Here is a 17,002-nt window from a genome sequence, read left to right as displayed (position 1 = left end):
AGAACAAGCCCTTGATTTCAGCAGTGCCGTACCTTGCAGGCTTGTCTGCACATATATTCAAATGCCTTTGCCATAGAACACCACCTTTAAAAAGTGTAAAGAATGGTTGCAGTTTCTTCGTACCCTAAGCTTTCTCTTCCTCAGGTGGGCCATGGCGGGTGTCTGGCACGTTATTTAATAAAAAGGAGAGAGAAGGGCACCAGCTCCGGTTTCCTCCTGGATCCTTCTGGAAGCCCCTCCCTCCTCTTTGGTGGACTGGATTTCTCTTCTTCCCTGCATTTCACCGTGATCTCAACCTGTCTTTACTGTTTAGGTTCAAAGGGTGACGTGGGTTTCCCAGGCTTAGCTGGGAGCCCAGGAATTCCTGGATCCAAAGGAGAACAAGGATTCATGGGTCCTCCGGGGCCACAGGGACAGCCGGGATTGCCAGGCACCCCGGGCCACGCGGTGGAGGGGCGCAAAGGAGACCGGGGCCCACAGGGCCAACCTGGCCTGCCAGGTAAGGGTGTATCACTAGGTTCAGAGCTGGGACTGAAACAGGGGCACAAACATACACAAGTATCAAAGAAATTGGAATAATTAAGTTCTCAAATGAGCTTTTTATTTAGAAGTTTGCAACACTTATTACCATTGAAACTGCTTAAGACGTTGGGCCCCTTTTACCTAGGCCTCCATTGGGTCAGTGCTTTTCTCGTGCTCTTTCTTTCAAGGAACAAGCAATTAGGGAGAGGGAGAAGGCCATTACTGAAAAGGCCTGGAGCACAAACGCCATGTGTGGCTGGTTGTTTAAAACCAGCACGACCTCCTGTCACACCTGTTCCCCCATGAACAGGTGGCTGCCCTACAGCACAGCCACCCCTGAGCACAGAGACCACAGGGCACTTGACTCTGAGACTGTGGTGTTTATACCGACGTTTACTGCCTGTCGAGGAGATTCTTCCTTCTAGGACCTGCCTGGATGTCTTCAGGGCCCATGCTGCTTAAATCATGTTGTTGTAGACAGTTGGGGACAGTTGGGTGGCAGTGGTGACGACCACAGCCCAGTGACACTTACACATAAAACCACCCTCTGACCTCAAACGTGGGACTTCTGTGTCTCCCATTAGGGCTTCCGGGACCCGTGGGGCCTCCAGGGCTCCCTGGGCTTGATGGGCTGAAAGGTGACAAGGGAAACCCAGGCTGGCCGGGCACTCCTGGGGCTCCAGGGCCCAAGGGAGACCCAGGATTCCAGGGCATGCCGGTGAGTTGTCCCTTGGCAGGTCTTGTTTTTGAAAAGGATCATAAGATAATACTTGTGTGGGTATGTGTGTATTCATGTGTGTTACACTGCCAGATCCTCCCTGAAGCAGCCCCTTCTCTCTGGCAAGTAATCAGCCATCTTTACTGGCATCATGATAGGCAACCATTACAAAACTTTTTACAATCTAGTTTTACACAAACCATCAAAAGTGAAACGTTATACTACTGGAGATTATAGTTCAATGCCTGGGTTTAAAAATCTGTATACAAATGATGCAAAAAGAAAGCCTCAGTAACATAGAAATATATCCCTATTCCTAGTGCCATTCAGTGTCTGTCTACCTCTATGTATACATACGTGCATTATATGTACACATATGTAGATATATGTTTGTGCATGTAATTTTGCTTATGGCACTTTTTAAAATAAGGTAAAGCAAAGAAACATTACAACTTTTTGTATACTGAGAAAGGAACAACTATGTTGAAATATCTAGAAATTAAGATAATATTTTTTAAATACAAAAATATCACTGTATTATAAAGGAAAGGAATCCTTCTTTAGTATTTTTTATGTTTTTTTTTCCATATTTAAAAGCACTTTTAAGAAAAGATGCAAAGCTAATTTTAAAGAAAAATCACTGTGGTTGAGTGTTGGGAGTAAAGTCATCCAGAAAGGTTCTTTGGTGTTGATAGATTGAGATGTTGCCATGACAGATGTTTAGGGAGTTTCGACTCTGTTCGTGGCATCGTGCTATGGGGTGGGGACAGTGGGATGTAAGATTTACACCTGCTCCTGGAATTTACCACACAGGCGGACAAGCAGAAGGGACAGAGTGACTGAAGCAAGTTGCTACAATTTCCAGCTCCCTAATTTAAGCACACACACAGGTTTTGTCATTCTTTTTACATCTTTAAGCAACCACAGGCAACATTTGTTCACAGAGCTACTTCAGAACATGGAGGGGCTGTTCCCAACTTCCTGACTACCAGTTGCTTGAGGGACCTGTGTCTCCCGAGCCGTTCCCGACTGACGTTCTCTTTGTGTGTCTAGGGGGTCGGTGGCTCTCCAGGAGCTACAGGTGCTAAGGGTGATATGGGACCTCCAGGAGTTCCAGGGTTTCAAGGTAAGACATAAGGGAGATGCCGCTTGAAGACACATTTACCTGCCACCAGAGCCGCAGCCCCTGGTGCTTTCCTGTTGATAGACCTAGCATTGCAGTACAAGATCCTGTTCTCTTCAAATTAAAATGCCATTTCTGGGGGGCTGCCCCGTTTGTAGAATCCCATGCATAGCAGTATAAAGACATTCTGATTTTCGTACTAAGAATCAGTGGATCATTTGCGTCTCAATGAGAAGTCATGGATTTGGGCCATGCATTAATTTTTTAATGTTTGAAGCAAATATTTATTGGGTGCCTACCAGCTTCCAGGCACTTTGATTTTTTTTACTGCAGCATCAGGTACATATGAATGAAAGGTGAATACAACAAGTCCTCAGCTTGCAGGCATCTTGTGGTCTAGTTGGGGACACGTGTGAACCAGATCGTGACCAAAAACAGAATCACGTGCTCTTCCACTGGTTGTGACCATTTTATGGTTTGCTGCATGTTTGGAAAAATGTGACCTCTGGGTTTTAGAAAGAAGAGTTTCATCAAAAGTTTTACATAGCTGACTACAAGTAATGTTCTTTTCTTCCACATGCATAAATTGGAAATGTGTTCACTGTGTGTGTGTATGCGTGTATTATACGTGTATATGTATGTAGCTGTGTATATGTACACATAAGCATATGTGTACGTGTATGTGCATATATGTATATACTGTGTGTATTCACACACACACGGTTATTGTTTGGAATTCTGTGCAAAGACAGTGTTTTACTTTCCTCCAGGGCAGAAAGGCCTCCCTGGCCTTCAGGGAGTTAAAGGTGACCAAGGAGACCAAGGTTTCCCTGGAACTAAAGGTAAGAGAATTTGGTCATTAGAAAACAGCAGTTGAAAATTCTTTGGCCACTTGGTAGGGTTCCTATATTTGGCTAATCTAGTTGACATTTTTACCAACGACTTGTCCTGAAAGTCAAGTTTGTTAAGTCTGTGTCTGAGATAAATCCAGTGGAAAGGGGTGAGAGACAAAATCTCACAGGGGGCTTCCCTAGTGGCGCGGTGGTTGAGAATCCGCCTGCCGATGCAGGGGACGTGGGTTCGTGCCCCGGTCCGGGAAGATCCCACGTGCCGCGGAGCGGCTGGGCCCGTGAGCCATGGCCTCTGAGCCTGCGCGTCCGGAGCCTGTGCTCCGCAACGGGAGGGGCCACAACAGTGAGAGGCCCGCGTACCGCAAAAAAAAAAAAAAAAAAATCTCACAGGCTCTGAGGGCAGACGGAAATCAGCTGTAAAAATCAGGAACGAAGTCCGTCTTGCAGGCTGAACAAACTGTGGCTGGACAGTATGGAGTTCTTTCTAAGAAAGGGGCTGCCTTGGCTTCTCCACGGGGAGCCAGACGTGCCGAGTGGCTCCAGAGACACAGCTGGTCTTAGAAGGAAGTGGTCTGAGGGAGTCTGCATCCCATCCTGGTCTCTGCAGGTCAGAGCTTATTTCGAGGGCTGCGTTTAGTTTTCAAGACCGTGTTTCAAGAGAGGGAGTGAGCAACCAGAATGCACTGAGAAGTGGATTGTTCGGGGAGAAAATAAATGGGGAAACGTGGGAGGAGCGAGGAAATGGAGGAAAGGGCGGCTGCGGTAGACCCGAGGCCCCCAGCTTCACGTGGCCGCTCTGTGTACTTCAGGGCCCGTCAGGCAGGAGGAGGTTTACGTTTACTCAGCGCTGAAAGATTAAGACCAGTGGTTCTGGTGTGCAGTAAGGCAGATCTCGGATACGTACGAGAAAAAAGTCCTAATTTCACCTGGTGGAGCTCCCCACGTGAGGGGTGGTTCCTTGAGGGGGATGAGCTTCCCCTTGGGTCAGGGGTCCATCAGGGCCTCCAGATCTGAGTGGACATTTGACACTGGTGACCCCGAGGTCTGTTCCAGTCCCGAGGACTCAGGATTCTAGGTTAGATAATAGAGACGCGCAGATGCCCGTGTGTCTCGTCGTGAGGGTCTGGTCCCTCGTGGTTTTGATGGTGATTCTCCTTTTGAGAAGCGCTGCGTTTGATGGGGTTTCACGTCGGAAGCTGTTTCTGCCCTGAATGTGGACTGTGAAATTGACCAGTGGCTGCCCTGATTCCCACAGGTCTTCCTGGTCCCCCGGGCCCCCCGGGTCCATACGACATCATCAAAGGGGAGCCAGGGCTCCCTGGTCCTGAGGGCCCCGCAGGTCTGAAAGGGCTTCAGGGACCTCCAGGCCCCAAAGGACAACAAGGTAGGAATAACCGCGCTGTGCAGAGGGCTGTGGAGGCGGGAGGGAGCTGACCCGGGCGGCGTTTCCTCTTCACCCGCATGTCTCACAACGGCCTCTGGGCAGTGACTGTGTAAACACGTATTTGAAGATGACTTTCTACCTTCCTTCAGTGTATGTCAAAACCACGTGAAGTTTCTGAAGAGGCCTAACAAGGTCAGAAAAAGAAATCCAAGAAAAGCTAGGGCATCACACAACTCAGTACGTCTATGTTCACTTAGAAAAACATGGGCAAAGGAATGGGAAAAGCATCTCTCCCGGCCAGGAGATAGGGGACTGCAGGAAGCAGCAGTCCAGAATTGTAGGGCTGGGTGTTCTCCACGGCGGCCCCAAAGCTCTACCCAAGTGGCCAAGATCTGTGCAAATCCCTGTGGTTCCCGGACACCTTAAGCTAGAATCTTTCTGATTATTGGAGCTAAACACTCCTTACTTCCAAAGCTATTGCTGAGGAGTGGGGATGGAAGAATGAAAACACTTAGAGTAGAAAGGTAGCATCCATGAAAATTTGTTTTAACCACCTAGGAATAAACCACACACATGAAAACAAAAAAACTACCCACGTCAATAAACCCGGTGCCTAAACATTATCTGAGACACCAGAACGTGGCCGAGAGGGGGGAAACACCTGAGAAAATGCAAAGGCATCAGATCTCTCCCTACCCCCATGTGACTGCCTTTCCCCAAACTGTGTGCCGAACAAGAACAAGAACAGGAAGGAGCCGGGGAGAACCCCGAATTCCGAGGTGAGGCGCCCCGTGTGGGTGTCGGTCTGCACAGTGTGTGTTAACCTTCTGGCTTTCTGGGAAAGCTTTCCCACCCGTAGTCCGAGGCCCTGTGCGTCCCTCTCAGGGGGCCGAAGAAGACATTTCAAAAGGGAAGAAGCAGATACGGCCTATTCATTGCTCTCCACAACCGGATCATGAATTCTTTCTCCTCTCTTTAGGTGTGACAGGATCTGTGGGCTTACCTGGGCCACCAGGTATTCCCGGGTTTGATGGGGCCCCTGGCCAGAAAGGAGAGGCAGGACCCTTTGGACCTCCTGGTAGGTTTGCTGTGCTGTCCCAACCTCACTACCCTCGATCTGCATCTTCGGGTTAGAAGCCTTAGGCCCAGGCACGTGGAAACCTGCAAAAGGAAGTGTTTCTTGAAAGATTTGCATAGAAGTTTGTTTCTTAGGAGAAACAGGATCTTACAGAGGAGCTAAGGGTTGCCATCATTCTTTTCTGTGTAGGGAGACATGTTGATCAGAGCTCAGTGCCTCCCAGACGTTATTGAAAGAAGGCCAGTAGGGACGGCCCTATCTGGTTTTCTAAGAGTCTGCAGCTGAGACACTCCATTTCAGCGAAGGGCAAGGCGAGCGGATGATGGTACTGGAAGGCCACTGACTGGCGTGGACTGAAGTTGATCTGCTTCCCAAGAAGCAGGACCTCAGAGATCCCATCGTGGCTGGGATGCCAAAGGCTGAGGGTGCAACTAAGTAGACAGAGCGCCCAGCCCAGCAGGAGGCCTGTGGGCATCCTGCAGGCAGCGTGGTCACCCAGGGGACAGGAGGACGCCCTGCACGGGAGCTTCCTTCCACCCTTGATTCCATATGCTGGCTTTGGGCCACTAAGGCTGGGAAGCTACCTTAAAAGATGGTCGTTTTAATCATCCTGTAATAATCCTCCCTCAGAGGAGCTCCCAAATGCTGCATCAATACATGCGTGGAGTCATGTCATTTACTTCCTTTGTTCATATATTTATATTTTCACGTATTTCATTTATTCATTGGACTGACTTTATGAGCTTCTGCTTTGCCTCAAGCACCATGCGTATAAAACATCTCCAGGTGGGATGCAGAGGGGAGAAGCTGAGGTGGCACGAGGGAGGTGGTGGTTGTACTGAGTCTCGCCTGTTTGTAACTGAGGAAGCGTATTTCTCTGCTGTCTTTCAGGTCCAAGAGGCTTCCCGGGTCCACCCGGCCCTGATGGGTTGCCGGGATCCATGGGTCCCCCGGGTACCCCGTCTGTTGATCACGGCTTCCTCGTGACCAGGCACAGTCAGACAATAGACGACCCCCAGTGTCCTCCTGGGACCAAAATCCTCTACCATGGGTACTCTCTGCTCTACGTACAAGGCAATGAGCGGGCGCACGGCCAGGACCTGGGTGAGGCATCTACAGATGGGTGTGTTCATTTCACGTCGCGTGTCCAGCGCTGGGTGGTGCCGGGCTGTGTTCCCGCTCTGGTCCCCTGCGTTTCGGAGTGTCACCGAGACCCAGTCAAGGAAAAGAGTCCTGTTTCCCTCCATCCTTACCGAGTGGGCCATCCTTACCGACAGCCCCCATATTACTAATGGGAAGCCAGACATAAAGGCAGACATAAAGGCTGTGACTCTTTGAAAATTTTAAATTAATAAAACTTTTGACGTCTTCTTCCAATTATCAAGTAGGATCAAGGTACCTGGAGTACGCACTTAACAGTCTGCATTCATAGTCACAAAATAGAGCAGCTTTACCGTTGCTGTTTTTAAAAATGTCCACGTTATCCTGTCCAAAATTCCTCTGTCCTTCTATTAGTTTAGATCAATAGAGAGTTGTGTGCTTGTCATCCTTCTCTTAACCCTCTCCGGATCTGCTCCACCAAATTATGTTCTAATGTTATACACCTCTAACTTTCCCTGAGGTTGCAAACACATATAAAGACAGCTCTGCATTTCATGAAAGACGCGGCCCAGTGAGTTACTAGCTGTGGTACAAGGAGCTGCACGTTAAGTTCCTTCTAGAATTCAGTTGCAGGAAAAGGTCTCTCTCTACCGATGAACTGCTTTGTTTCTGTTCATCCTGCTAATTCTTGATGGTTTCCCTTTGGCCTGGATCACTTCCCGTTGAATTTAACGCTCATCTCCAATCATACTAGTCTGTTTGGTACATTTATTTCCTTCTTTCTGTAATTGGCAAAACATTTTTATTTATTTATTTATTTTTTAAACATCTTTATTGGGGTATAATTGCTTTACAATGGTGTGTTAGTTTCTGCTTTACAACAAAGTGAATCAGCTATACATATACATGTGCTCCCATGTGTCTTCCCTCTTGCGTCTCCCTCCCTCCCACTCTCCCCCTCCCACCCCTCCAGGCGGTCCCAAAGCCCCGAGCTAATATCCCTGTGCCTTGCGGCTGCTTCCCCCCAGCTATCTACCTTACTACGTTTGGTAGTGTGTATATGTCCATGACTCTCTCTCGCCCTGTCAAAACTCACCCTTCCCCCTCCCCGTATCCTCAAGTCCGTTCTCCAGTAGGTCTGCGTCTTTATTCCTATCCTACCCCTAGGTTCTTCGGACGGGTAGGGTAGGTGTCTTTATTAGCTAGCTCACTTGCATTCTGTGTCGAGGCAGGCTGGGAATGATAAGCAATGTCTTCTCCCCGCGTCCCCAGGCACGGCGGGCAGCTGTCTGCGCAAGTTCAGCACGATGCCCTTCCTCTTCTGTAACATCAACAACGTCTGCAACTTTGCCTCCCGAAATGATTACTCGTACTGGCTGTCCACCCCGGAGCCTATGCCCATGTCCATGGCGCCCATCACCGGGGAGGGCATCAGGCCCTTCATCAGCAGGTGAGTGCAGCCCATCGGAGCACACATACAATTGACGAAGAAAAGCAGCTCACAGCCAGGACAGAGATTATTACTGTGTTTTTCCATTTTCCCCCAAACATTTGATCTATTGCCATTCCGTTTACTAATTGCGATACCTGAGTTTTGTAACAGAAATCAGCCATACAAATAATTGGATGTAAAAGTCGGTTATCTTCTTAAAAATTTTTAGTGCAAACCCTTGGTGAGATAAGGCCCGGCTTTGGAACAAGACGTGTTATCTTGTGTGACTCACCGGGTGGCTGCCTTCCCTGCCATGAACCAGCAGTGTCGCTGGAGTCCCCGGCAAACTTTAGAACAGCTTGGCAGCTTTTTTCCTTCTTAAATAATTATCTCCCTAAGGAGTCTTTTAAGATATAGTTTTTGGAATCACCCCCAAGGAATGTTTTAAAAAATTTTATTTTTTAATTGTAGTAAAACAATAACATAAAGTAACATAACACATAGCATAAAATTTACCGCCTTAACCATTTTTAAGTGTACAATTCAGTGGCGCTTAACTGTGGGTGTAAGGCGGCCCCCAGGAAATGATGACACCACGGACATACTGTATGTCTGTGCTTTAGATACGAAAGATGATACTGATGTATCCTGCACGTTAACGTGTACATCCTAAGATTTTTCTCACTCTTCCACCCCACCAGTCTTTGCACTCTTGAGGTGATGTGGTACCCACTGAGACTGCATGTGTTTGAACGACTTCCCAAATTAAGTGCTTTCCACACTAATTAATGTCTGGGGTATGTTTTCAGGTCCCCAAGAGTCTTCCTGGTAGGAAATAAAATGGGAACTTGAAATGATTGTGACCGAAAAGTACACGGTTTTCCTACTTTTGCCTCTTTCCTTCTAATTAAAAGTTGCTTCCTTAACTATACTCAGAAGAAATAGAACAGTGGCAAAGGTGTGAACGTGTTTGACTGAGAAGCTAGTCTCTAATTTCACTTTTACACGCGAAGATAGTGAAGGGTGAAAAGAATGACAAGGCAGGACAAGTTTTCCTTAGGAAAGTGAGAGTGAGGAAGAATGGAAGCTTTTCTATGTTTCCTTTAGAGAAATAGCAGCTTTTGAATAGGAAGAAAGACTAGTGATGTGGGCTGAGAGGTGTCTGGAGTCAGAGGGGAGGCGGGACGGGGTGGGTGCTTGGAGCAGCCCAGCACCCCGTGTGGTGACCACCCGTCACTGGATGGTCACCAGCTACTTCGGGGTGGACTGGTCACTTATGGGGTCCGTAGCTCCAGAGTGTGGAAGGCTGGTCCTTACAGAACAGTCTTGTTAAAAGAATGTACCGCGTAGACCTGGACCAGAAAGGCTGGGAGATGCCTATTGGAAAAATCAGGTGTTTTTTGTTTTTTTGCGGTACACGGGCCTCTCGCTGCTGTGGCCTCTCCCGTCGCGGAGCACAGGCTCCGGACGCGCAGGCTCAGCGGCCATGGCTCACGGGCCCAGCCGCTCCGCGGCATGTGGGATCTTCCCGGACCGGGGCACGAACCCGTGTTCCCTGCATCGGCAGGCGGACTCTCAGCCACTGCGCCACCAGGGAAGCCTGAAAAATCAGGTTTTTGATGGCTTTACCTCAAAATATCTCCTGACAGCTTTCTAAGATTTTTCTTTTGAGCTGTAAGAAAACTTATCTCACGGGTCTTAAAATGGGAAGAGTCATTGGTAACGTCCAGAGAGGCACCTTTCAAAACGCAGATGTCCTTCCCGTGTGTCGGGGTCCCTGGGGGCTGAGCTGTGCTGCGTTTTCTCACTCAGAACCATGCTGGGTACACAAGAACAGGAACTAACCGCTAATCACCTTTGTGTTTCTGTTTAGCTTTCCTTGGACAACAGGTAGAAAATGATTATTCGTTTTTGTCTTCTATTTACCATCTTGATAAAATTGACATTGACCTTGATTTGGTTGGGACACAGGGCTCTGGGATGTGTTTAGGACATTCCAGAAACAGGTCCAGGAGAAGCCTCAAGTCTGAGACTTGCTTTTCTCTGTGGACCCGTTACCATGAGTTGTTTAAACGCCCCAGCGCTGCCCATTTTGGGGTTTTCACGTCTCCCTGTTAACTGACCCACAGATGCACGGTGTCTGATGTGACCTCAGAAGTCACATCCTTTAAGTCACTGCTCCGAAAGCACACACACCTCACATCCCCTTTTGTAATAATGCTGCCCATTCCTCTGGGTCTCTGAGCGCCCAGGTCCCACGGTTACTTTAACCTAGTGGTTTCTGACGACTTCTCAGGACTCACAGGTTCCTTCTGAGGTCTCCCTTTTGGGGACGTCCTAAAGCTTAATTTTAGAAGGAGTTAATAACAAAATCCTTCCTCTTAAGCAGAAAAAGTACCAACTTTTCTGCTGTCATCCTGACAAAATTTTCTAACTGTGTTCTAGTTCTGCCTTTTGACACAACTAGCTGTGGTCTCATACTCTCATAGGTAATATGGGGAATGAGAGTGTATGGATTTGAAGGGACCTCCTGGCTCGTTAAATCTGTGATTTTCTGTCCCCTAGCACCCATGGGACGGGGTCCAGACCACTTCTCTGCAGCGGCTTGAATCCGCCAGCCCAGAGAGAGCCTGACATGAAACACTTTCCTCTGTGCTGTATGTCTGCTCCTGTGTCTGGCAGGCAGATGGCGGCAGATGTAGAAGGCCAATTTCAGTCACTGTTGTCTAGCTGAGCCCCTTAATTCATCTGCATTTGTGTGAATAAAATAGAGAAGAGCGCGCGCACACACACACGCACACGGGAAACCGAATGACTCATTTCGGCCCCTTCACATTCCTAATCCATTTCCATGCAGATGCTCCGGCATAACTAGGTGTAATTATTAACACCATTTATAGTCATTTACCAGCATTGTTAGCATTCTGTTCAGTTTGTGACTTGAATATAATTATTTTACTGCTGATGTTTAAATTTTTTTTTTTTTTTCAACAAAACATTATCCCACCATCAAAGGGTCGCTTAGTAGAGCAGGTCTGAGTCAGAACATTGTGTGTTGCTGTCACTTATTCTTGGGTGCAGTCCCAGTGGCTGCGCACGAGCCAGCCTGGCTTGGGGAACGTCCAGTCCGGCCTGGGGCAGAGCCCCCTCACTGGTCTGTTGGTTCCAGGTCTGGAGAGAGTCTCCGGAAGAGGCTCACATGGACAGCCAGCCCTGGGTTTGTTATCTGTCTTAGTTACTATAATTCACTAAATGTTCTCACACGGAAGATGATTCAGGGCTTAAAACAAGTCGCCGTGTTCCGCAAGCGCTAGCCCTTGGATTGCACCATCTCCTTTTTCTGGAGCATTCATCGTGTTTGCTGAAATCCACACTCATTGCTGAAACACTGGAAGACACTGAAATACACAAAGGAGAACACAAAAGTCTCTTGCAGCCCCAGCGCCTCAGGAGATGGTCCCTATTACAACCTGGCCTTCCAGTTTCCTTCCTGCTACAGAGTAGATGGCTAAATGACAAGTGTTGGGTCTGGTTTTGAGCTTAATGTTTGAATACTGAGGCAGGCTTATCAAACCAGTGAGAAGACCCTAAGCCTCAGAGTCCAAGCAGGGGACACCTGATCTATTCGGTAAAACACATCACTGGGTCAGAAAGATGGAGTGGCGAGACAGAGCGCAGATAACGGGAAAAGGGGCGAGCCGGTGGAGGCCCCGCTCGGCTGTGCTGAGCATCTCTGCTCCGTGCCTTCCAGGTGTGCTGTGTGTGAGGCTCCGGCCATGGTCATGGCTGTGCACAGCCAAACGATCCAGATCCCGCAGTGCCCCAGCGGCTGGTCCTCGCTCTGGATTGGCTACTCCTTTGTGATGGTAAGTGTTTGGGGAAACTCCGTATTTCCCCCAAAGAGCTGCCCACAATCACCCCACCTCTTTTCTCTCGCTCCTGGGGCCCCCTGCAAAGCGTCTCCAGGAGCCTGGCCTGCTCCCCTGGGAGAGGACAGCAGGGGATCCAGCTCCGGCTCAGAGCCCTCCTCTTCCACGGACTGGCTGTTCTGGGCCTAGGTAGCTGGGTGACCTGATGAGATTCCGAGTCAGCGCCTCCCGGGGGAAGGGGAGGGCACGCCCGTGGTGGGCACACATTTACCAAAATGCTTGCAAGCCCCAAAGCAGAAGCTAGAGTCAGGAAGAGAGGGGGGGCACTGGCCGGTGTCAGGGGCCCGAGGGTCCACACCCCTCCCATGTGAGTCTGTTCTCCTACCGCCCAGCTGCCCCGGATGCCAGACCCCCAATGCTCCCTTTCTCCCAAAAGCCAATTAGAACAGGAAACACAGCACCCTTTTGAGATCCCGTTGTAGTTTCTTATTGCCTCAGTTTAAAGTACTGGTTGAAAACATAGAAGCTCTGAACTTGGACGATCAGGCCACACCTGAATCACTCCCGGTAGACGATCCCCCACAAACATTTCCCATGTCACCACTGTAAGCCCAGCCCCATCTTCACACTCCCAGGTGTGGCCAGGTCGTACGTACCTGTGACCACCAAATCAACATTAGCCTTGTTATTTGATTGACAGGGAAAGTGGCCTCTTAACTGTGTTTTTCTGCTGTAAGTTATTCCAAGTGTAGAAGTTTCCAGAAAAGCAGTTCTTCACATGCTTGTGTATTGGATTCTAACCAGTCGGATGGTGGGATTTCCTGGGTTGAAGATCCCGCATATAGACTCTTCAACAGGCCCAGAAAATTGCAACAACAAAATTTAGCAAGTCGTTTTGATAATTCTAAATACTGCCTGGCGACTACTTTATCAAGAAAGCCAGAAAGGTTAGAACTATGGTGTAGAGAAATCAAGGTGCTTGCAATGATGTAAGCATACAACTTTGACTCAGAGACAGATCGGACTTTCGACTCCATTATCATAAGAAGTACTAGATGGAGTCTCAGTTTGACAGAAGAGGCCCTTGATCCAAGGAGTAAAGAATGGAGGAAAGCACTCTGTCACTTCCCCGTCCCTTGTCCTGGTGTCATACAAGGATCTGAACAACGATTGCCCATAATTTCTCAAAACCAAGAGCAAACCAAGATGATGAGGTTCTGGAGAACAGGCATCCCATCACTGCTGAGCCTGGGGGCTTTGTGGTGAAGCTGAGGGGCTCAGATCTGACAGCCTCCAGAGGCCTGTTCCCATCTCAGCTTTGCCTGGAAAGTGTGATCTGGAATGTTCTGGGATCCTGGGGTCCTCATCTGGGAATCAAGGGCGTTAGCTTTGTCCTCAGAGGTCCCTTATGGCTCTAAAATTCCAGAGTTCACTTTTCTTATGTCCGTAATAGCCGTCCTGTAGAGGTTTTGCCATATCTTCCATTTGTACGTCATTCATTTTACGTCTTGGTTTCTGAGGACAGGTGAGCCTACTTCAACCCAACTGAACAAACAGTTACCACAGTAGCTTTCTTTTCCCTCTTTCTCTTGTTTAAGTTTTCTCTTCTTAAAGAAAAGAAAATGGATAAAGGATGTAGCAAATAAAGGCTTTTGCTACCTAATGTAGCAAATAATAAAGGATTTTGCTACCTAATGTAGCAAACAAAGGATTTTGATAATCCCGTATAATTTCGTTTAGAAAGTCTGATGTCACATCAGTTGGTCCCAGCATCCTCCACACATTTTGGCTGTCATCTCACGCCCCAAGTTAGAAGAGGTTTCAGTGTTCCAAGAAGAAAACAGTGAGGACAGCGTTTGTTGAAATGCTGGTGAAGCTGGACCAGTCACCTCCCCCCCCCCCAACCCCGGGAGGAGCGGTCGGCTGATTCCTGGCACTGGGTGTGCCCGGCGTGAGGCCATGGGGCGGTGTGGCTGCCAGTGTGTTCCCCGGTGGCCTCGGGAGACAGAGAGGGCGGCTTTCCGGGAGGGAGCATCCCCGCTCTTCCCTGGGGCCCGGGAAGCCCGTCGGGGTGGGCGGGCACCTCTGGCTCACGGCTCCTGTTTCCCCGCAGCACACCAGCGCCGGAGCGGAAGGTTCTGGCCAAGCCCTGGCCTCCCCTGGGTCCTGTCTGGAAGAGTTCAGAAGCGCCCCATTCATCGAGTGCCACGGCCGCGGGACTTGCAATTACTATGCAAACGCTTACAGCTTTTGGCTTGCCACGATAGAAAGAGGCCAGATGTTCAAGTAAAGTGCCCCCCTCGCCCCCTCCCCCCACCCCCCGGTGGCTTTTATTTTCATCATCCATGATCCATACACGTGCACCGGTGCCAAGTCCCAAAGACGGTTCTACAGCAATCCTTAGGAAGGCTTCTTCCACGGATAGGATAGGGTAGGATAGGATAGGAACAGATATTTGGTTCTGTTCTACGTGGGCGGATAATGAAGACCATGTTCAAAGCAGAGCTTAGGTGACAGGCTTCCTTCGTTCATTGCTGAAGAGCCCTGAGAGAAAAAAGTTCAGTTGTCAGTGTTTCAAGATGAATCCACGGCAGCGTCATTAAGACAACTAAAATCTGCAAACAGAGCATTTTAAAGCATTGCACCTTTAACCAGCAGGGAGAGAGAAAGTGAATAGCCTTGGTTTTCATGGTGTTTGTGTTGCCGAATTGGATGTACATACTGCGAGTTATCAGTGACCGTTTTTCAGGCCTGCGCGTGAAAATTAATTTCAGCACAAATGCCGCCGAAATGGATACGGAGAACCTCTTCTTTCGTTTCCATTACCAAAATTTCACCTTTAAAACAACGGTCCCAAGTGGCCGTTGACCTTGAAGTTAGTTTGGAGCGGGGCCCAGTCTGTACTGGACGGGAACACATAATGAGGCCTCTGTCCGGTACTTAGTACCAGCTGCAGCCCTGCTGGAGCGGACGCCGGGCGCCGATGGGGCTGAACAATTACTTACTGTTCAGTCCCCCAAATAAGTGCTTCTCGGCCCTGGAGATAAGCCTTTTCGGAGAGAATTCTGTGGACCTCTGCTGTGACCCTGTCTCTTTCTAGTTTAGATCATAAAGGTGAAGCAACATTCTCACTACTCGTAAATTTCTAAGCCTCAAAAAACTACCGGGTGCCTTTCTAGTAGCTCACACGAGACTTTCTAGGCAACTGGGAACTTGACGTCAACTCTCCAGATAGAATTTGACCATTAGCTACCGAAATGAGCGCCAGCCCCCGGGGCTGCCCATTATAGGGTTAACAGGTAACAATGGGCTTTTTGTTTTCTGGGGTTTTTTTCTGAACCAGCATCCTGGTACAATGAACTGAAATGCCTTCTTAAACAAAACTAGGTAAGATCCCATTAATTTAAATAATTTGGGGGCACTAGGATTTTCACCAAAGTTGCTAACGTAAGCCACCTCAATTTTAGGACGAGGTACTCTTATTACATGGCTACTTTAATTTGAATGAGATTTGATTAGTACTCATTTTAGTTCAGACTTCACTTCTCCAATAGTCAAAGAACAGAATTCCTAGGATAAAGGAAGCATCTGGAACACTAAATGTCTTCCCCTGTCTTCGGCCTCTAATCCGACCACCTGCGTGAACAACTTTCAAAAGTTACGAATGTATTTTGAGGTCTGGTTGATTATTCCAGATCTGTTGCTCATTCTGGCATTCAGCAACGATTTAATGAGCACTTAGGATGTGTGTGAAGTGTCTCAGAGAAGAACATCTTCCTAGTCTGGGGGTGTTTGTAACCGAGTTGAGAAGAGGAAACAAAAGGTTAACCTATAGTTTGAAGAGGCAGGGTCTGTGGTGGGGAGTGGCTGAGACTTCGGGGTCAGACAGACATGGGTGACTCTGGCTGTGCCCTCACTGGCCTTGTACCCTTGGCCCGAGGGTGGATGCAGATGACAACTCGCAGGCGTTACCGAGGCCGTGGGACGCCCCCAGCGCGGTACCCGCTCAGAGGCAGGGTGAAGGCTGGTTCCTCGGGGATCTCTGATGGGAGGGAGGGCCGAGGAGCTGGCCTGAGCCACGCGGTGACACTGACTTCTCTGCTGCCTTTCAGGAAGCCCACGCCGTCCACCTTGAAGGCTGGAGAGCTGCGCACGCATGTCAGTCGCTGTCAAGTGTGCATGCGGAGAACATAACGAAGCCGGCCCTCAGCTACTTCACAACATGGTGCTACTCCGCCCTCTTCCCTCCTTCTAACAGCAACGAACTCTAGAAATATATCCTGTGTACCTCACTGTCCAGTATGAAAACTGTAAGGTGCCTGATAGGAATCTGCATGGCTAACACACCCTGCTTCGTTGGCCTCTACTTGCTGAAGGAGAATCCACGACCACGATAAGCTGCCCGTAGTGAAGTCCCAAATGGCACTTCTGATGAAATAAAAAATGTGTCTGTTCTACAGTCCAGTGCACTGATGTGTGAAGTGAGACCCATCAGAAAAACCAAAGGGTGCTAGGAGGGCTGTGGGACCTTCCAACCTGGGCGAAGCCCGTTTGCATTTTTGTATTATAACAGATCCATTTCACACCCCAGGTGAAACGTCTGTTGATATCACTGTCTAACTGTTTCAGAATTCAGGTCCCTCAGTCTGTACAAATAATAGTCGTGTTAAGCCGATGGTTGGAACCTCCAAAGGGAAGGACGGGGGCCTAGTAGCCCTGTCCTCCGACCGCCCCACCAAAGAGAAATTTCCGTCTTTCCGCTCTGTTTGGTACTCTACAGCTGCTTCTGCAAAAGTCCCGGATTTCCTGTGGAATAAAGATGGTCCCCAAAGTAGGCAGAAATGAAATATATATATATTTTAGTAATTTATATAGATGTCAGCAATTAGGCAGGTCAAGTTGTAGTTTCATTTCCACTGTTAAA

The 17,002-nt window shown here is 48.7% G+C and overlaps 1 protein-coding gene across 1 annotated transcript in view; it reads left to right on the top strand.

The window, feature by feature from the left end:
• The window catches only part of COL4A1 (collagen type IV alpha 1 chain), a 151,164-nt gene extending 134,627 nt beyond the window's left edge, over positions 1-16,537 (top strand). Inside the window, exons 42-52 of the mRNA XM_065895891.1 lie at positions 314-499; positions 1,107-1,240; positions 2,294-2,366; positions 3,134-3,205; positions 4,470-4,598; positions 5,578-5,676; positions 6,568-6,780; positions 8,050-8,227; positions 11,961-12,075; positions 14,192-14,364; positions 16,191-16,537. Coding sequence (XP_065751963.1) covers positions 314-499; positions 1,107-1,240; positions 2,294-2,366; positions 3,134-3,205; positions 4,470-4,598; positions 5,578-5,676; positions 6,568-6,780; positions 8,050-8,227; positions 11,961-12,075; positions 14,192-14,364; positions 16,191-16,272 — 1,454 coding nt within the window. The 3' untranslated portion in view covers positions 16,273-16,537. The remainder of the gene's footprint in view (positions 1-313; positions 500-1,106; positions 1,241-2,293; positions 2,367-3,133; positions 3,206-4,469; positions 4,599-5,577; positions 5,677-6,567; positions 6,781-8,049; positions 8,228-11,960; positions 12,076-14,191; positions 14,365-16,190) is intronic.
• Positions 16,538-17,002: the final 465 nt, after the last annotated feature.

This window comes from Phocoena phocoena, chromosome 18, assembly GCF_963924675.1.
Source record: "Phocoena phocoena chromosome 18, mPhoPho1.1, whole genome shotgun sequence".
NCBI classification, from domain to species: Eukaryota; Metazoa; Chordata; class Mammalia; order Artiodactyla; family Phocoenidae; genus Phocoena; species Phocoena phocoena.
Note: the sequence above shows the minus strand (reverse complement) of the source record. Positions and strands in the feature narration are given on the sequence as shown.